Raw genomic sequence first — 22000 nt, 5'->3', positions numbered from 1 at the left:
GTGTGTGTGTGTGTGTGTGTGTGTGTGTGTGTGTGTGTGTGTGTGTGTTTTGATGCATTGCAAACAGGGACCAATTTGGCATGGCAATATGGGCCATTCTTAATGAATGAATTGGCAGATGGAAACACAGAAAGGAATTATACACACACACACACATACAGTAGTACAGTGATATATGCAGTCCAATACACAACATTGCATTAAAGAAAAGTGCACATATTTGAAAGAGTATAGCAACATCTCATCTGTTGTTGTGTGATGTGTGAAGTACGACTTTGTGTACGCTGTCATGTTAATGAACAGACTTCAGGCCATGACAGTGATCTGGACATATTTTATATTAATAATAGTGGTCAAAGCAAAGCAGACCGTAAAATTTGCTACAACATCTTCTTATAAAATAAAGAATCTAATAAATAATAATAATAAAATAAATCGTAAATGTAAAACTCACACAATGAGCTCGCTGAGATATCCAGGAACAATCAAAGCTGCAACGAAACACTTCTCTACACGTGAACATCATGGACCTTAGCCACTATTTTGGTCTTGCTGATCAGCCGCTATGGGACATTGACACCAGGGGATTCTGATGCAATGAAAACAAAAACACACTTGATTTATAGCTGAACCGAAGCACTTTTTGCAACCTTAGTGGATACACGGTAGCTAATTCATATAAAATAAAACTAGCTAATGTTTGAAAGAAAGAGCCTAGTCACCTAAGCATGTGAACATAAACATGCAACACAGGGAACTGATCCAGAGAGATAATATATGGTTTAGAAATATACGGATTAGAAATACGTAGATTAGATTTTGGAATCATTATCTGCATTAATGTTACAAAAATACACAAATGTTTACATGGTCTAAAAACTGATATGGCTTCAGTCCTAATAAATGCATGCGTTTTTTAGGTTGAATGTTTAAAATAAAGTCAAACATTTTAGAGGTGAAAGACTAAACGACCCACTGATGGTGGATGACGGTGAATGCAGGATTCCTGGTAGTCTTGAAAAAGCTGTGAGACAGAAGCTGCTGCACATTCTGCATTTTAATAGATGAAATTTATGGACTACATGAAAACGGTCATATTACACAACAGACATGTTGGTGCACTATACAATCTAATGCCATATGTGTGTTACGTTATGTTCAAATCTATCAGCAAAGATAAAAGACATGTAAAATTGCACCTAATGAGATGCTTTCTCTCGGTTTGCTAATCTTGTTTTCATCCCACAAATAAACTGCCTGCACCTGTCTCTCCTTTTATCTGCTTCCCTTCATCTCGCTCGCTTCCAATTTTCTCTCTCTCCGTCTACCCAGAAAAGGCACGTCAACCTTTTCATAGGTACAAGATTACAGGACAGACTGAAATAACAAAGGGTGTGTATAGGTAATATTTAAACTAGCTTTATGAGACTGTGTTACTGTCCTCATTTGACTAATCATGCCAGTCTTAGTAACAAAGTCCACAAGAACAAATAACCCATACACAAAAATATACAATCCTGTGGGTGGCGAAGCTTTATTTAAGGACTCTGGGCAGTGTGTGTGTGTGTGTGTGTGTGTGTGTGTCTTATGATTTGCAAGTCCAATGTGTCTTATTTCCTCCTGGGTCCAAGACACCCACAGCTGAGGACAGTCACGAACACACACAGCTCTTCTTTTAGCTTCTGGTGGTGTATCATAAAAGTGGTTAGACTTATAAATAATGCTGAGTGAGTATAAGTCTAAGGCATTAAAGAAGAAATAGTGAAACACGTACGTATCTTCCATTGCAGTCTCCATATTTACATGCACACAGCCATAGATTTGTATAAAGGACAAGACAAGGTGCTTTTCCTTTATCTAGGATCGCTAGAATGTGAGTATCTCTCTCTCTCTCTCTCTCTCTCTCTCTCTCTCTCTCTCTCTCTCTCTCTCTCTCTCTCTGTCTCTCTCTCTCTTTGTCTCTCTCTCTGTCTCTCTCTCTCTGTCTCTCTCTCTGTCTCTCTCTCTCTGTCTCTCTCTGGAGTGGGTGGACTCTGAGTGAAGTGATGAAGCAGCATCAATCCTGGCCATGAACCTACAAAAAAAAAAAAGTCTGTAGCGTGGGACACCCAGGGGAGTATGGATACATGAAAAGCGAGAGCAGCTGGGCCCCAAAAACGAGAGAGAGAAAGCAAATGAGTAGGATTTGAATTGAGGAAGCGGATGAGTGGGCACTGAATTGAGGGAGGATGAAAAGAGTGAAAGGAAAAGGTTAAATGGGAACCGAATGGACAGAGAGGAAGCAGATAAGACGGTACAACCCGGGCCTTAATGGTGGAAGAGGAAGCAGAGGAAAAGAATAAGCAGGGGCCAAATGGAGGCTTATAAAGTGAAATTAATGGAGGCTAAATCCTAAACTGAGGGAGACAAAGAGGACAAATGAGGTGCACTGGAGGGAGAGAAAGTGAGATAAATGGGGGACTGAATCTGAAACAGAGAGAGAGAAGATGCAGGAGTAAAAGCTGAACTGAGAGAGGGAGAGAAGTGAAGCATCTAAAGGATTCACCTACTAAAACCTCAGAACTGCTTGGCTTGCACAGATGACAAAGTGTCCAAAAACATTCAACTTATTTACTCTCAATGCATGCATGTAACTTTGACCTATTTATGTTTATACTCAAGTACATCACTCAAGTAAAATCAACAAGGTTCTCCTCTTGCTGGAGAGAATTGTGAGAAAATACAAGTGTTTTCACACACTGAAGTTTCTACAGCCGGTGTACGCTTGGAAAAAACAAAAACAAAAAAGATAACGATCTTTTATCATCAATTAATAACAATTAATTTCAATACATGCTTTAAACGGTTTTTGGTTTGATTTTGCATCTCACTATGTGTCTGATGGCCGTTCAATGATCTGTTTTACTTTGACACATTGACCAGTTCAATCTCAGCAATCAAAGCTTGACTTTTACAGGATACAGTATGTGCTGAAACTCTACCCTACAGCACTGTTTAACGAGTTCTGAACTGAACACTCGTACTCTGCACGTGACTCTGATTCAAAACGAGTCAGTTCCTCATTCGCTTGCTAATTCTGCTTTTCGGGGCTACTACTAATTCCAGAAGAAGACACACAGTTTATAGGAAGAGATACCGCAGTCTTCAGAAATACATGGATTTTCACAGAGACTTTGTAGAATTTAAAGGAAACCTTCACACTGAATAAAGTTTGAATGAACAGTGTTCCTGACTTGTTAGTGAGTAATTACAAAAAAAGCTGTAGGCGATACTGTCATCATTCAGCAATACTGTAGTTAGGGGCCCTGAAAAGATGATGGAATATAAAACATGATCTCACAACCCTAGTTAATGATTTCCTGTTGATAAGTGGAGCCGGAGGGAAATTAGTGCTTGCCTCATCTTTACCTAACGAGATTGATGCAGCGTTGCTTTAGTCCTTTATTCTGTCCAGCTCTTTCACCTCCTCACCTCCAACAGATAAGCTTCCAAAGCTTCAAATTTCAATGGCATCCTTCAGGAACTAGCTGAGCCAAGTCACTACTATACTGTAAGTGCTGCTTTGTTGCATTCTGAAAGCTTTAGTCTAATGTCTGTTGTCTCCACATATTTAGACTGAACTACACGTTCTCATTAGTATGACATTAAGTATTGCTAAATATGTGACTGAGGAAAAAAAGCTTGTTCTCTTTTAAAGAGCTAATAAAAAAATCTGACTGTTATCACTCATAGAATAGAAGCCTTTATTTTGTCACATATACTGTACATTACAGCACAGTGAAATTCTTTCTTTGCATATCCCAGCATTTGGAGGTTGGGGTCAGAGCACAGGGTCAGCTATGATGCAGCGCCCCTGGAGCAGAGAGTGTTAAGGGCCTTGCTCAAGGGCCCAACAGTGCAGCTTGGCAGTGCTGTGGCTTGAACCTAGATCTACAACCCAGACCCTTAAACGCTTGAGACACAGTTTTTTTTCTCACAGGAATAATACAGTATGTTATTTATAAAATGCAGCCAACACCAAGAAATTAGCACCAGAATCACTAAACAAATGACATGTATTTCAATATAAACATATTTACTGCTTTAGGTTGAATATGCTCTTTGATGTCTTAATTGTAATTATAGAGATAAAGATTAGCATGTAAAGTAAACTTGATTTCGTTTGGGTTGCAAATACCGGGTGAATAAACTGGGCGTGCCGCTGTCTGGATGACAGTCATTTATAATCTCAGACCACCCTGAGATCGCTGTTTATTTTTCTTATGCTGAATGTAAAGCATTAATCCATATCACTGCAGCTAATCACTGCTAAACCACTACTCTAGGGGATAGAGCTATTCACTTTGCTGCTCTGTCTGACCGCTTCTGGCGCTTTTATAGGTCCTGAGGTCAAAACGACAGAAAAAAAGAGAAAAAAGGAAGGAAAATGAAAAACAGAAGGAATACTGAGAACAGAGAGACAAAGATAAAGAGTATGTATAGAGGTCTATTAGGAGGCTCCCTTTTTATTATTGACTCAGAACAGGAAGATTTGGCGTTCAGGTGTGACCCTTTCTCTGCATTGGCACTCCCTAAATTTAGGAGTGTATGTGAATGTGGGAGAAAAAGAATGAGAAAATAACCAAGGTGAAAATGACAGAGTTGGAGGAGGGCCCTAATGAGCGCATTAGAAAATGAGGAGGCGAGTACAGACATGTCCACTAACTGTGCCAAAGGAACGTAGTGGCTTTCAAAGTCCCACAGATTTCAAAACACACAAAGTCCATTACAGTCTGGCTGAAACGTGCAGCCATAGAGACTGCATGGGTCTAATTCTCAAGTGGACTCCTCAAAACTATCATGTGTTCAGACCCCAGAAGGAATTTAAGGTGTGGGTTTCTCAACATGGATATTAATAATGCAAATACAGAAGCACAGGAAATCTTCAGCTTTATGTCAATAAACAGTGGTTTTATGTGAATAAATATGTGTGTGTGTGTGTGTGTGTGTGTGTGGGTGTGTGTGTAATAAACTGTGTGTGTGTGTGTTTGTGTGTGTGTAATAAACTCAGTGTGTGTGTGTGTGTGTGTGTGTGTGTGTGTATTCAAGGGGAGTTCAGGTCCAGAGACCTCGTAACACTGCTTAATATAGTCTCCAGTAGTTCCAGCATGATCTCATCCAGCAAAACACACCTCATAGCCTTAACATACCACATACTATTAGGATTACCAGACTGGAAATAAATCTCCCTCAGATCTTAGCAGGCGTATAAACCTATACAACATCATGCTGTTGATGCTCAGATTTCAACACTTCAGTCCACGCTCTCCTCTCATCTAGAGCATTTAGAGACCAGTCTGAGACCATCTTCAACAGGGTGTGTGCTTTCATTAGATCAGCTCATCTAAATTCATACCATATAGATAACATTATAACGCACCCTGACTATTAGAGAAACTTACTGACACCCTAAAGAATCTTTAACCTCTCAGAAAAACCCTTCCCACATATTTTTTTTATTTGGTTCCTATATTTACTTCTATTTCTTTTAAATAGAAAGTACTAAATAATAACCCTCATTAAAATATTGTAAACAAATATATCTTAATAAATAAATAAATGACCCTCAGTCTACAGTCTCTCTAAATCTTTTTTTCCTACCATTATTTTTTCTATTTCCTATTTTCTTTCAAGTATAATGATTGCACATACATATTAAGTTCTTTGTTTGTTCCCACATAGTCAGAAGCACAAGCAGTCTTTGATGACTTTGTATGGGTTTACACAAAGTTTACACAAACCTATGGTCACACTGTGTATAATAACAGAGAAAACTGCAATACAAATACTGAAACTCGGAGTATCAGACAATACCAGTGCACAGTCGCTGTCTTTAAAGTTTAAAAAAACTTTAAAGGTTAAAAAAAAAAAAAAGTTTTATTTTAATTCACTGAAAAATTCACAGTTCAATTTTCCCATAAAAAAATCTTACCTTATCTCAGGAAAACACTGAAATCACATAAATTAAACTTAAAAATTCATTCTTTATGTATAGAAAATTCAGTTTGTCTTTTCCAATCCGATTCCCATCTTTCCTATTTATCCGACATGTGATATGTTTTCTTTGAACTCCAACACACCATTTTTTTTGCCAAATATTGATCCTGGACATGAAATTGTTCGCAGTGCAAAAATCAAAACAAAGCCACAATTTTTTCATATGGAAGAGGACGAATAACCAATGTTCATCAAATCACATTTTCATGAAGGGTGACAATAATTCTAGATTTGATGGTTAAAAGCACAAACACAATACTACCTACATTCCCATCAATTAACATTTAAAAGCGTTGTTCATCACGACTACATTATAAGTTGTGTACCACTTCTAGCTTGAGCTACTCTCCCAAACACACGTTTTTGGTGACAGTGTAGTTATTGTGTGTTAGATATTGTAGTATCTACAATTAGTATTGTTGTTGCTGTCATGAACACTCAACACACACATCCAGAGACACACACTTACATTCCAGGTCTTTCAGCACTAAGAAATGCCCCATTTTGCCCCCAGGGTGTGTCATGCCAAAAGCCACAGAGAACGATACAATATAACCATGACCTAACATGGAACTAAGTAAACGTTTCCCCCTTCCTGTATTTATCTTCTTTTGGTAGCTCTCTCTCACACATTCTCTCACTCCTTCTTCCTGTCTCCTGCTACAAATAGTGCACTGAAGCCCTACAATACTTCAACGCCAATCAAAACACAATCCAGGATTTTCATCCAATTGGACTCCTAGCTTTCCTTTTAAGGATAGTTTTAAATGCAATATCTCAAAGGACAGGTGACATCTACTGCCAGAAAAAAAGAAACCACAAATGAGTCATACTGGTGTAAACAATCTGTTTGTTTGGACATGGTTTGTACACTTGAAGGTTTTTTAACTGCAGTAGGAACAAAAGCTGTTGGCTCAATTTACTCGACTCCCAGGATCCCAGACCTTTTAGGGCTACACCATGGAAACATAATAACAGTATAATATGAGTTTTCGTTTCAGACGTCCACAAGCCCTACTTTTCCGTTATCATCAATTCCTCTCATTTATCCCAAAGCGCCTTCGAATGCTCGATTCTGATTGGTCATTCTGCTAGGTGCTTATTCATTTGTTGTTGCAATGTTTATATTAATTAACAAGGTTATTTGTAGCATTCAGAGTTAAAGCTAATAAATATATAACTATAACCTAAGTCATAAAAGGAGCTTGTTTAACAGACACTGCACAACAGTAAATATAATTCTAAATGAGTAAGAAGTATGAAAGGACATGTCGTGCCACTCTGTGTGAGTATTTTCTGATTTTATGCCTTTTTTATTGAGCAGTTTATAGACCTCAGCCTGTGAGGATTTATGAGATATATATATAATCTATAAATTTATATATTCATTCATTTGCGGAGATTAGTTAAGAAATCTGTGGCATTAAGTTCAGGTCACACACACTATCTGCATCCGCTTGCTAAAATCAAGCAAAAATAATTCCCAGAATGGCAAACTGGGAGGGCAGGAAGCTGTGCCTAACAGGAAACAGAGGAGAGGATAGATCCAGCATGAGACCAGTGGACACAGACACTGTTAACACACTCACACACAAACACACACACATACACATACATCCAGAGCTCCATCAGAGGCCTAAACTCTCCAGAGCATTCTGGGTTTGTGAATGTCGCTACTGTGAAAAGTGGCCTTTTAGACCCGAGTCGGACAATAAAATCCAGTAATCTCGCTCTCACATACACACAAATGCACTGCTTCCTCCGGCATGGTGGTAAAATCAGGGCTTAAAGAAAAGTACAGCCTCCAGGCAGAGAGAAAACCCTGGTGAATAACATAGCCCGCAATAATAAAGGATTTTGTGTGTGTGTGCGTGTGTGTATATATGTGTGTGTGTCAGGGAAACAGCAGTAGTGCATTGTGACTGGGGGCCTAAAGGCAACTCCTTCCACTCTGATTGATAATAAACTCAACACACAGGCCCAGTGTTCCCATAATGCCACTGCCAAGCATTTAGCAGGCTAATAGAAAAACTTCAGCAACCAGTGTATCCGTAGTTATAATCATATGTATGTGTGTGTGTGTGTGTGTGTGTGTGTGTGTGAGTGAACATTCAAGTGTTGGAACAAGTGTAGTTAATCATTTTGTCTTTACTAGCCATCTCACATACTCGGATTACAGGAAAGCTGCCTGCAAGCCTCTTTTCCTTTATGCTCGTTTTCACACATCACTCACATAGCTCTCTCAACTCATATTTCTGGGCAGAAACATGTCTTCACTGGGTGAACCTGACCGCTCGCTGCCGCTGTGAGGCTTTCTAAAATGAAATAAGAACTCTTCCTGGGATACTGTTTCCTCTCTAAATGGGCTTTAAGAAAAAGCAAGAAGCTTTTCACTGTGCAGACTGTAACACAATACTACTAATACTGAAATGCTTTAATACAAGAGCGTATAAAAGAAGATGAACGGTAGTAATGACCAACGTCAAAAAAGCCAAAAATGTTCAGTTGAAATATATTTCTATTCTGAATGTATCTCAACAACATGTAAGATTTTAGCCATTTAAATTCTGAAAAAAAAAAGTGAAAAAAAAGTAATTAGGCCTAATATCCCTCTCACTCACTCACTCACTCACTCACTCACTCACTCACTCATTTTCTACCGCTTATTCGAACTACCTCAGGTCACGGGGGTCTAATATCCATTTTTGATTATACAACAGCTTGATCAAATGGTGACATTCACTTTGCAAGGAAATCATACGTAGCTACTAGTAATGATTTCATACCGTTTTTGTAACTCATATTTTTTTAAGCTATCTCCTTAAATATGAACATCCCAGAAAGCTAAACAGGTTTCTTAAAGCAAGATGTGCTTTATAAAGCCGTAAAACTCAATTTCATCATTTTCATCTTGGCTGCTTTTTTAACCAGAATTCATCCAGTGTGACTTCATTTGGGTTTTTCCTAGACAACCACACAAATATGAATGAGATTAATATTTAAAATGCACATTTTGTTAATATGCCCTCACTAATCAAAGCAACAGCTGGGCTACAATCCATAATGGTGCACATGCATTAAATGTTAGCGATACCTCATATACTAAATGGACACTGAAACTTTTCAGTGATTTCCATGAGAGGTGAGAAGCAAGTGCAATCTCTGTGTCTGTCAGTCCCACTGGCAGAGGGACGGCGTCTGTACCCGTCTGTGCTAGTGACTGAGGTATAGCCACTACACCTCTGTTAGTTCCATACACATACTGTAGAAAGACATTTATTCTTCTCACTCCCAGTGACAAAGATATTTGGCCTCTATGCCTGTGAGTCCATGTGACTTTGACATGGCCTTCATGCCTGTTACTCACATATGATGTGACTTTGACATGGCCTAATTCTAGTGAAGAAAGTGAAGACGTTGTGTCCTTTATGCCTGTTACTCACACTGACAGAGTTGTGTCCTCTGTGCTTCTTAGCTCTTATGTATGTTGCATATCTTCCCACACGATATGAGATATCTTGACACACGCTACAGTATAACTTCTGCATTTGATCACACTATGGTTGTGTATTGGATCTAATTCTATATCTATCGTGCTGTTTTGTTCCTATTTAGGTGGTTATGTCATTCTCTAAAACACTATGCTCCACCTTCCAGTTCTCCTCATTCTATACTTGTACATGATCTAGTCATGCTCCTGTCCTACTGTCCTGTCAGTCTTCTATAGTACCTGTTTGAAGACTTGAAGAAGGTGAGGACAGCAGTGTGTTTGACTTTGAGATTTGATTATTTATTTTAATTCCCGTTGCTGGTTTTTTATTAGAAAATATTTTGTAAGTACTACACTGGACTTGTAAAGGGAACAGGAAAGAGGAAGTGCCTATTATGTTCTCTTATTGTTGGTATTGTTTGTCTAAGCTTTTGCTTTGTTTTGGATGTGGTTTGACTGGAAGCCATTAGTGCTGTCCTTCTGTAAAGGCTATTCTCTAAGGACATGGTTATTATGATTTCGCATCACAGATATAGCTTTATATTTACTATGCCTTTCTACACTCTCGTACATTCACATCAGTATCAGTACAGTCCAACCTAGACTGAGATGCAATAAGCCAGCATTGTTTCCAACTGCGATACTGGGGTCCTCGTTCCTGAGCGTGTTTGTGGGGGTTGCCAGAATCCCAGCATGCCCTCTGCTTTGATAAGCAGGCGGCCGTAAAACAGGCAGGGGGATGTGTTTCGGGGTTAAAACCCTAACGAGACCCGCTCTGATCTCCGTGTATCCTGCTCTGTCATTAACATTGCCTTCACCCTCCCGCTGTACCACTTACACACAGTCTTAAACACACACACTTACGTGCACATTTAATTCCCTTGTGTGCACTACAGCACTGAGCTCCCACATTTGCCTTGGTTGAGTCTATTAAGTGGCTGTGATTTAAATTCTGTGCATGATGAAACACCAAATGAAATGGAGAATTATTGTAATGCAAAATCCTACAGGCTCAATTGCTCTTAGACAAACTGAGACAAAAATAATTACTAAACGACAATAAGTATATACGTTCTTCTTACGAGAACAGCTAACGAGCTTATGAAAAAAAAGAAAGTCTATGTGTAACTATGTGTAATATTATTTGATGCAAATATAGACCAGTAGCTCATTTAAGAAATCAGCCTTTGTTTTGACAAAATGTGTCTCTGAGTGTGTCCGTAGGAGCTATGAGCGAACACACATGGCCTTAAAGGTGCTGCGGCCTGCTGCAGTGCTCTAAACACACTCTGAGCTGATTTCCTCAATGGAGCGAGCATGTGTCATTTACAGGAATAGCACTGCATGCTATTGTTCTCTGTTCTGCAGATTTCCTTAGTGACACACACACAAAGCATGTTTCCTTCTATTTTCAGAAGTTCTTCGGTCATAGTAGTGATCTGTATGACTCTATAGAGCTCTTTCATGGTTTAGCTGCAAGGATAGAGTTTTAAGTTTTAATACTAAAACATCACAGAGCACAGAGCAGCCACATGAGGAGGACAATAAGTGAGGAATAAAATACAAGGGATGTGCTGTTATAGGGAAATTATCATCCATGTGGTGTAACGAGGCATGACACCAAAGCTTGTTTTTTTTTTTTTTTTTTTCTGTAAAAACCCTCTTATACCAAAGAAATTGTCAAAGCTAAGAATTTTTATTTCTTAAAGGATGACACGTCATACTTTTTATGTATTTAGAATTACGCTTAACGTTTTGGAACATCCATGAGTATCTAAGTTCCTGTGCCAGTCTCTCTTACTTGATTTCCAGAAAACTACAAAGTTGTACAACTCTATCATGTTGACTTAACCATGATGACTGCTACAAAGCACTGACACTGGAGACTCCTTCCGGAAATCTAATATAAATGATTTTTTTGCATAAAGCAATTATATACCAATAATCTTAAACTCAAATATTACATTCCATCAATTCAACATATCAATTATTACAGATATTTATTTAGAGAGTTCTTTTTGCAGAAACAATAATGTATTAGAACGAGTGTATTTATATAAAGCTTGCAGGCTGGACTAGTTTTCCGACTCAAAAGCTCGAGTAATCACTGGCAGACTTCCAGCTGCTGTCATTAACTTGGTGCCTGCATGTTTGTCACAGGTGAGGTCTGAATACAATTGTTTATCTCTTGGGTGTGTGCATGTACATATGTGTGTATGTGTGTGAACTGTATGCTTGCAGTTCTTACCCTGAGAGTGTGTATGACAATGTCTTGAGCTTCCAGCTCTCCCTCCAGTATGCTCAGCAACATTAGCAGCTCTCCTCTACTCAGAGTCTCGACGTCCATCCTGCTGGGCTACAACACACACAGAATGAAATGCCTTGTTATTTCTGTCTGCTATGCACACATCCTCTGCTTCATGTAGCGCAATTGTAAGTGATATTCAAAACAGTAATACATGATATGGTGTTTCCTCAGTTGGAAACATTCAACTATCGTTTATATATACCTATGTCCAATAAACTACTTTGTTACAAGTAATAATGGAGTTTTTAAAACAAGGGTGTACAATATGATGATTTTAGATTATGAATGATTCGAATGTGTCCATGATCCGTCATTATAGAGAGACTGGAAGTACGCTGATCCTAAACACGCTCTTGTCAGCTGAGCTGTAAATGCTCAGATAAGTAAATCCCAAAATGGTTCATTAGCTCTATTCATTAGTCCCTGACAGACAGGCAGACAATCAAACCAATAACAAACAAGAGTAAGCAGGTTCTTAAAGTATATTTTTTCTAACTAATACTTGTATGATCTGGAGGGATTAGTCAAAATTTGGATTAAAAAAAAGACTCTCTCTCTCTCCTCTCTCTCTCTCTCTCTATCTCTCTCTCTTGCACGCTCTCATGTTTGTTTTATCCCTGTGATGACATTCTAATGACATAATTATTAATTACTGCTACGGCTACACCTAAACCTCATTATAACCCTTATCTCAGTAAGCATGAGGAAAACAAGGCCTGGATAACTTTTTTCTTTTTAATGGGGACTATCCAAATGTCCTAACAAGGTCAAAACTTTCAGAAAAAAACATGCACACACACACACACACACACACACACACACACACACACACTGGTGTTCACTATTTCTGCTTTGTGGTTTGGTTTGATATTGAAAACCATCAAAATATCTAAATAATGGTGTCTGCTATACAGCTTAACTACACACACACACACACACACACACACACACACACATACACACAGAAAACCTTTGCTTTGGATGCAATGTGTATGACCACCAATGTTAAATGCTCCTCAGCTGTTGATGGAAATGTGTATCCTGTACCCACAGTGTTGACCCTGCACTGCTCAGTTTAATGTTGAACTCATTTTTGTTTTTGTTTTTGTTCAGACGATGGTAAGCCACCCTGACTCAAAGCTGCTCATTTACTATCTCAAAATGCTTATTATGAGGCACAGAGAGTTCAAGCTCCAAATGGTACTGTGCTTGCCTTTTAACAGTTCAACTGTGCAGCTGTGCATTTACAGTATTATGGCTACAAAACGACCATGTGATCTTACTGCGGCTTGGAAAAAACCCAGGGGTGGAATACGTGGTGGTGTCCTCAGCCTGTTGACAGAATCCCTGTGTCCCTATACTCAGACACACACCAATCTCACACATGACATCATGACCAAGACAAGCATCAGAGTCACAACTAAAGGGGAAATCAAAATATTCTAAATCGGTCTATATCGTAATCTCAGGTAAACTATTTATCTTTTCTTGACATTTCACTTCCTCACTCTCTTTAAAGTGAATCCACAGCCTTTCTGAGTCATGTGTCCTGAGTCTGCCTTGCATCATCGCTGCTTCACCGGTCAGCCTAAACAAACACTCTCTATGTAATGATAACATCTGGATTCTTTCCAGTACGCCTTGCGGTTTTCCTTACTAATAATGAGTCATGTTGACTCAGATATGCAAAGACAGTACAAAACTCTCCAGAGTTTCCACTGTATGATGATATCATATCCAGATTTTATTAACACACACACACACACAAACTGGCCATGTGTGTGAGTAGTTTGTTTTCTTTTTAAACAGACCATTTTTCCAAGGCTTGTTTGATGTTCTGGAAAATTCCATAGACAGTAAGACATAACTCTTCACTCGGGTTAATAAGACGAAAGGGTTCTGAGATATTCTTCATGTTCTGTTCAATTGCACTGTGAGACTGGTCTATAAAAGACCTGACTTAAAAAAAAAATGACAGAAATTACAGGATATAAATAATACATAGTAAATGAAATTTATCCCTAATGAGCAAGCCGGAGGTGACGATTACAAGGAAAATCTTCTTGAGACTCTGTGAGATTGAATACTGACGTGATTATCCTGACAATATGCTTTGTGAGAACAGCAATCAGAACATGGGTTCAGACCAGAATCAAAAATACACAATTGGTTCGCATGTTTAACCAAAAAAATCCAACCATTACAGTGGTCACTTTTTTGTTTTGAGAGCGTCTGAGAGAATTGTTCTTTATCTAACATGGTTTAACTGACGGAAATCAACCAAACATTTATTTTGTATAGCAGCATTTTTAATGCACCCTCCATTGAAGAATTACTTCTGGTTGTCTCATCACTTCGTGGTGCTCGTTACCGCTGACAGTTGATGGCTCTACGTGGACTACCTGGAGATATATAGGACTGCTATGTATAGAACCACTTGGAGACCATGATAATGGTTTTGAACTGCTGTTGTTTTTTTTTTTTGTGATTGTTTCGGATATAAATTAGCAATGTAGCTCATATTTGTAACTCACATTCATTTCTGCGATGAAAAATCATGAAATCCTGGAGGGACCGATCAAGAGTCTAAAGGGAAGAGCAAGACTCAATCCAGCTCCTCCTACATACTTCCTACCCCTGTGTTTCAGGCAGGATTAAGTGTATTTGGCGTTCAGGATTGTGTAGTATATCTTATGTTAGGGTCAGTGCTTAGGATTATAGGAGAAATTGGAAAAGGTCCTCACTAGGCTTTTCTGCATCTTGAATTTTGTGTAGATGAGAGATGCTGAACTGACCTGTGAGGCACAAACGTCTCAGAACAGAGCTGCAGCAATGTCATGTGCTTATGTGGATATTTAAAAGAAACACCAGCTGTGATACACAGAACTTTATAAACTTGTTCTTTATATAATTATGTAATTATTTATTTAGCACCAGCTCCGTGTTCTTGGACTTTTGGATGAGTGACTATGACTGTATTTCTCACCAATGAATGAAAGAGTTCTACGAGTAGACACTTACAAACAGCAAACAAACTAAAAATATCAATTCCGTTCTGATTTGGCCTCGACAAATAGATTATTAAGTGTCAAAGCACTCTTAGAATTACCCTGTGTGTATCTGGGTATGAGTGTGTGTGAGGCAGCCCTTCTCATATATAGAAGCAAACAAAGCCAGCTCAAATGGCTATTTACAATAAAGCCATAGTTACAGAGCAGTAATAAAAAATCACAGCTTGACTTTATTGCATTTTTGTTTGCTTTAGAATATTACGTTTACCTAAATAACATCATTGCCTAACAATTCTGATATCCACAGTGGCGATTTGTGGTACAAAATGCAGTGCAAAATGATTCCAAAAATGCACACAGTGAAAAACTCAATGGAGCAGGACATTTCTACAATAAAAAAGATGCATACGAATTTTACTGCAACACTCCATTCCATTTTATGATCAAACCACTGAACAAAAGATCACTACGTACACACTGAGTCTCTCTCTCTCTCCGTCTCTCTTTCTCTCTCTCTTTTGCTCTCTCTGTTTCTCTCTGTCTCTCTCTGTCTCTCTATCTCTCCGTCTCTCTCTCTCTCTCTCTCTCTCTCTCTCTCACTCATTTTCAAACATCTTAGCCAATGACTATATAAAGACTAGGGTGTCTATGCCAAAAAGTCCTATGATGCATCTGCAGCATTTTTAGATGCTGCAAATAAGTTAACAAAAGCCTGAGAAAGATATGAAGGCATTTCTAAAAACTCTGCACATGCTAAAAAAATCAGTTCCTCCCTGAGTTCCTCCACAGCCGGGTGATCAGTCAAAACTGAGCTCCTCTTGATCAGTACTGCAACTACATCTAAACAATTTGGCTAAAATATAATTGTAATAAATATAATATCACAATAGTGGCATGTTGTGCATTGGGTAGTGTTGCTGTGTCACAGATACAAGGTTTGGGCTCAGGATACAGCCGGGGTGGATTTTCACGTGTTTTATACGTGCTCGTGCTGGTTTCTTCAGGGTTCTCCAGGTTCCCATCACCTCCCAACAACATACTGGCTATGGCTGAATAAGTGCAGGGATATACTGAGCACTTTATTAGGAACACTTCTACAGCTTCTCAATCATGAAGAAGTGCAGTACATAAATTCATGTACATGCTTCTCAGCAGCTTCAGGCAACGTTCACACCAACCATCAGAATAAGGAATAAATGTGATTTCCCTGACTTTGATTATTGGTACAAGAAGTGAGGTTTGAGTATTTCTAAAACTGCTGAGATTGTGTGCATTTTCAAACACAACAGTCTTTTGTGTTTACTTAGAATGACACACATGCAGTAATTCGGTTGTGTTGATAGAAATGCCTTGTTGTTGAGGAAGCTTGTCAGAGAATGGCCCAAAAGGTTTGAGCTGACAAAAAGGATACAAACTCAGATGAACACTGTAAATTTGTGAGGAACAAAAAAAGTATCTCAGAATGCACAACATGCTGAAACTTTAGGTGAATGGGTTACAACAGCTGGAGACAACATCAGGATCCGAGCAACATCACCAGTGAGCACAGAATCACAACAAACTGGACAGTTTTCTGGATAGAAGACCAGAAATACATACCCTGTTCTGATGAAGCTTAATTTCTGCTGAGGCACACAGATGGTAGGGGCACAATTTGGTGCCAACAGCATGAATCCATGGAACCAACCTGCATTGTGGCAACATTCCAGGCTGGTGGAGGTGGTGTGATGAAACACACTTTGGACCCATAGATACCAATCACTTATCGCTTAAATGCCACAGCCTCTTTGAGTATTGTTGTATGCCTTCATGGACTCAAATTACCTTCTAATAATGGCTACTTCCAGCATGATAATGCACCATGTCCCAAAGCAAAAGTCATCTCAAACTGGTTTCATGAACTGGTGTCAATGCATTCGATGTTCCTCTGTACCGTAGCTTTTCCATCCACCAGATCCGCAGCCAAAAGATCACCTTTGAGATGTAATAGAACGGGAGATTCACGACATGAAAGTGTACCTGAAAAATCTGAAGAATTGTGTAATAAAATCCTGTCAACATGGACTAGAATCTCAAAGGAATATTTCCAACATCTTGTGGAATTCATTCAAAAAGAGGCCCTACACAGTAAGGACAGTGTTCCTAATGAGGTTCTCAATGAAGGTATATTAATGTACTGTACTCCATATAAACTGATTTAAATAAAATGTGTACCATTACTGATATGGTGGAACTTTCTATAAGGAAAATGAGCATTTTATTTATTTCTTTCAAATTTTGTTTTAAAGAGTCTCACATGTCAGTGCTGTAACAGTCAGAATCAGTGACGTGACTGTAGACTTGAGCTTTATGTCTTTACAGCAACAAGTAAGAGAAAAACTGACAGACTGGCAAGGGAACAACAGTTTATAGCGGCTATAACAACAGAGATTACAGGAACTAACTACTGTAGTTGTGTGGATGGTCCACAATATTAAAAGTAGCCATGAAAGAAATAAAAAGTAGAAAACAGTATGCTGATAATGAATAAACAGTCAGCCAAAACAGTGTGTTATTTCTGACATATTTCCTGCCCCTAGTTGTATTCTACATTTTAATGTGTTACTTTGAAATAATTATACAGACCTTCACAATGACCTCATTCAACCAGGTACTAGTAACGTATCCATTTTGAATTTTTATTTTTCAATTATTCCATCACTTAAAAGGTTTTAATTGCTTGTTCAATATGCTGTGAGTAGAGATGACACAATCACAGGCATTTGAAGCTAATTAACACCATCCTCTATGTACACCAGTAGTGTCACCAGCCTGCTGCAGAGCATAATTATAATTTAATGAACCAAGTCGCTCTCAACATCATGCCATCAGCACAGAGGGGTTCTGACTTTCCTGCTAATGCTCAGCCATGTGACAGTAATTCAGAGATGCTGTAAAACTCACAAAACCGGCTGAATTTCCTTACTCATGTAATACATCTCCCTTTACCCCTGAATCAAAATTCCCAGTTACTCTACTGTTTATACTGAAAATTAAAGCAGGATAATAGTGTTATATATGACCTCTACGAGAAGGTGTACACAAGCCAAGGATTCTATGATCTATAGGAGCCTACGTCTATGTTATCCAATTCCCGTAAAGCCAGACAGTGAAAACATGAGTCAATTTCCTGGTTAGATGTCGCAAATGCTTTACATACACCAACAAAACACAGACTAAGAATCAGATGGAGATTATGCACATGATATTAAAAGTGAAAATGCAACTATTTTAAAAACAGATTTAATCTAAACCTTTAACCTACTTCCGGAGGCCTGAGATGATTTTTTTGGCCACATGTTATGCAGGTGTAAAAATCTGCCTCTCCACACCACAGTTTACAACCAAAATCCAAATTTGAACCTTTTAAAATATTAGACACATTAAAATAAATTGCATGTTTTTGTAGATCTTGTTCATAAATGAATGAAAGGATCAGATTTGAATTTGTCTGACTGTCTGCATCTACAGTATATAAAACATGAGGTTAAATCTTGTTACAATACAATCCATACAAGATCCAACACACAGGGTGTGTCTATGGGTGTGTGAGTGTAAAACAGTGTATGGGTTACAGGTATCTTAAAAATGTACCTTCTCAAAGATGCAGCAATTATTAACAAAACCTGATTCTAGAGTCTAATAAACAGTCATGATGCACTTGGTTATTAACATCATTTGAGACCGGAATTAAGGAAGAAAAGCAGAAGCGACAAAACGTCAATTAAAGACATCTTCATAAACGACTTGTTTCTGTGCTTGGGTTAATGTGTGTGGAGTTTTACAGGTCTTTAGATGAGTTTCCACTGAGTTCTCTGGTTTCCTCTAGGAGGATTCTCTATGGGAAAATGGCCCCATAATGAGAATGTGTGTGAATGTGTGTGTGCTGTGGTTCCGTGATGGACCAGCATCCCATCCAGGGTGCAGTCCAGTATTCTCTGCATCCATGATCAGTATAAAGCGGTCACTGAATATAAATGAATAATAAATGACACTTCCAATATATGCTTCATTTCCTGTTACTGCAATGCACAAAACGCAGGATTTCATGGTCTGATTTTAACATGTCAACATGGATGAACATAGACTGAAAGTGCACTAACGAGATGGACTACATTTCTGCATGTGAGAGAACATGACAGTGTGCCTTCAACACGCCTAATCACAAAGCCTGATGAAAGGGGAAGCAAAGCTTTACCTGCAGCCTGGTATGCATGGAGGAAGCTGTCAATGATTTGAAGCTGTTCACTTCTTCTAAGTAAATGTAATGATCATCATCAAAGTGTCCTAAATTTGCACAGCTACTATAACACACCTATTATACAATGGTAAACTTGTACTCAAGATCCAATACTCAACATCCAAGATGCTTATTTAGCATCTTATGCATTTCACATTTACGAGCCTATATAAGAAAAAAATAATATTACAAATTACAATAAAACATCAGAGTTTACTGGCAGCAGGTTTGCACTGATAGCAGTGAATGTATGACATTTAGGGTGCATTCACGAGCGCATACCGCCCTGTTAAACATTAATACATACTGTACTATTCAGAACCGTAAAAAATAATCTATGTTGAATAATAACTTTGCACAGTTATGATATACAGTATTATTAAACAACATGTACGTTAACCGAGATAAACATTACAGTTAATTGTGCTGTAGGTTGTAAGCTGTGTGTAATCACATCAATATTAACAACTCTCGGGAATATTGAACACACCTCACTGGCTCTCCTTCACGTTGTAATCATTGTGTTCAAGTCGCGACACTTCTAACAATGGAAGTAAGCTCGTTCTACTCACCTTCATATGATCCAATATTGGTTCATGAATTCCCAGAATATTCCCGCTTTGTATGTATCAGCTGTCCTGTCATGAACTGTACGGTACAACATTCCCTGCGGGAAAAAATGGACTTACGGTCGGTGACAAAGTAGCAAACCAATAGGGAGCGAGACGATGGAAGGCTTCAGCCAATAGCAGAAGTGTTTAAACTGTAGTGGGAGGAGCCAAAGATCCGACGGCTGAAGCCGCCTCTTTGTCTGCAGTGTTTTCACTGACAGCGTGATTTATTTATATACACGTGAATTTCACATTTTTATGCATTCGACTGTACATTTTAACTTCTCACGCGCCACGCTTTTAAATCAATATTCTTTTCTGTTGCATTTAATATAAGTGTAATCTGATAATCTATAATTTACCTGGTAGGAGTTTTTTTTTTAATTATTTAGTAATAAAATTGCCGTATATATTAAGGATGGAAATACGAGTACATTCATGGCTTCCTGGGTTAATTTAAAACAATGTAGCTTAAAAGAGAACAAGAGAAAACGCTAGAAAATATTAATACCTGCGAAGGTGTTTTGTATAATTTGAATTCTTGCGCCACCTTGTGGACAATAGCGGAATCGAACGCTAAAACTGAACTTTATATGTTTCAGTGATGGGGAAATTATAAAGAATGTCTACAAAAGTTAGGTTAAAATATTTCTCCTCCTTATATATGTAATAAACATTTGTACAGTAATATGCACTGTGTACATTTTATATGCATAATATGCATTAACGTGATATTTGTCCACAATATACTACATATTACATATCCTTATAGTCTTTAAACTCGAGTCATTATTTGCAGTAAAAGTTCAATAATTTAACATAACATTCTTCATAACATTTAACGTTCACATTGTCCTTTAACAGTTTATTTTTCACAATTAACAATAAACAGTGTATCATATGTTAAATGTTGCCAGAACCACCTTATAACATTATAAGCTCATAAGAAGCCTTAGAATGTTATAGAATTACAATATATAACCTAAAGAAAAAGTAAAAAAAATAAAAAATACTACAACATAATCAAAACTACAAAATGCAGTATGGTGTTTTCATTTTAAATATAAATCTAAAAATATTTGAAACATTAACCACAGATGACAACATCTTCATCAATAATTGTTTATTACATTTACGGCATTTGCCAGACACCATTATCCAGAGCGACCCAAATTTATCTCATTTATACAGCTGAGCATTTGAGGCTTAAGGTCCAACACATTAACCACTGAGCTACCACTCTCAACTTATTAATTTGCACACCATTTTGCACACCATACACATACATTTTGTTCAAAAAGAGACTGTATATTAAAAATGAGTAAAAATCACTTTCTAGCCATGATGGGAGTCAATCCACCACTTTTCCAAGCAGGTTGTTTGTGATACATGAGAGGAGGAGAAGGCGGAGTGGTATGGCTGCCAAGACCAGGACTCGAATTTGGGTCAGCTAATTAGTTTAGAACACATTATAGTAATGTATCCTAAATGGCTAATTTGTTTACAATACATTTGTTGAGTCACATCGGTTCAGTTCTAATAGTGTTCGGCAACATGCCTAGTAGCCCGGTACTTTAGATGAGTTTGACACACAAAGTTTCTGCAGTGTAGAATCATAACAATCTGTGGGATGCTAATGTAAGGTTGCTAGTGTTATGCCACTACAACACTTCTGTGTTGTTTGCCAGAAGTCCAGTAGAAATCACTAAGTGATACAGAGAATGAAGAAACATGAATTTATTTCTTTACATAGATCATTTTATTACTCCGTCCAGGGTGTATCCTGCTTTGATGCCTAATGACACCTGAGATATGACTGTGGGGATTTGTGTTCATTCAGCCACAAGCTCTTTAGTTAGGTCAGTCACTGAAGGAGGTCTGGGTTGCAGTCAGACTTTCAGTTCGTCCTAATGGTGTTAAGTGGGGTTAAGGGTTTTTGTTCTTTCACTACAAGATGGTAAGCCATGTCTTCCTGGAGCTTGCTTTGTGCACAGTGGAATTGCCATGTTGAAACAGCACTAGACGTCTTATTTCCAGTGAAGGGAATCTTATTTTTCAGCATACAAATACATTCTATACAACTGTGTGTTTGTACTGTACTTTGTGGTAACCAGCTCAGCAAGACCAGCTCAGCAAGGCTGATAAATGTATTTACTGTTTGGCTTTGACGTGTGAATTTTGCACTGTTGATGATTTGGCAGCATGCTTTTTTTTCTCACCCTTTAGCAACACTTTTCTCACCTCTTGCCTTTTTGGATGAGATGT

The 22000-nt window shown here is 38.2% G+C and overlaps 1 protein-coding gene across 1 annotated transcript in view; it reads right to left on the bottom strand.

The window, feature by feature from the left end:
• Window positions 1-19835, bottom strand: part of cttnbp2nlb (CTTNBP2 N-terminal like b) — a 30096-nt gene extending 10261 nt beyond the window's left edge. The window contains exons 1-2 of the mRNA XM_060881286.1: window positions 19697-19835; window positions 11775-11882 (exon numbers count right to left, since the gene is read on the bottom strand). Of these exons, the coding sequence (XP_060737269.1) occupies window positions 11775-11882; window positions 19697-19702 (114 nt within the window). The 5' untranslated portion in view covers window positions 19703-19835. The remainder of the gene's footprint in view (window positions 1-11774; window positions 11883-19696) is intronic.
• Window positions 19836-22000: the final 2165 nt, after the last annotated feature.

Source organism: Tachysurus vachellii, chromosome 11 (assembly GCF_030014155.1).
Source record: "Tachysurus vachellii isolate PV-2020 chromosome 11, HZAU_Pvac_v1, whole genome shotgun sequence".
In the NCBI taxonomy this organism is placed as follows: domain Eukaryota; kingdom Metazoa; phylum Chordata; class Actinopteri; order Siluriformes; family Bagridae; genus Tachysurus; species Tachysurus vachellii.
This window is presented reverse-complemented; position numbering and strand designations above follow the sequence as displayed.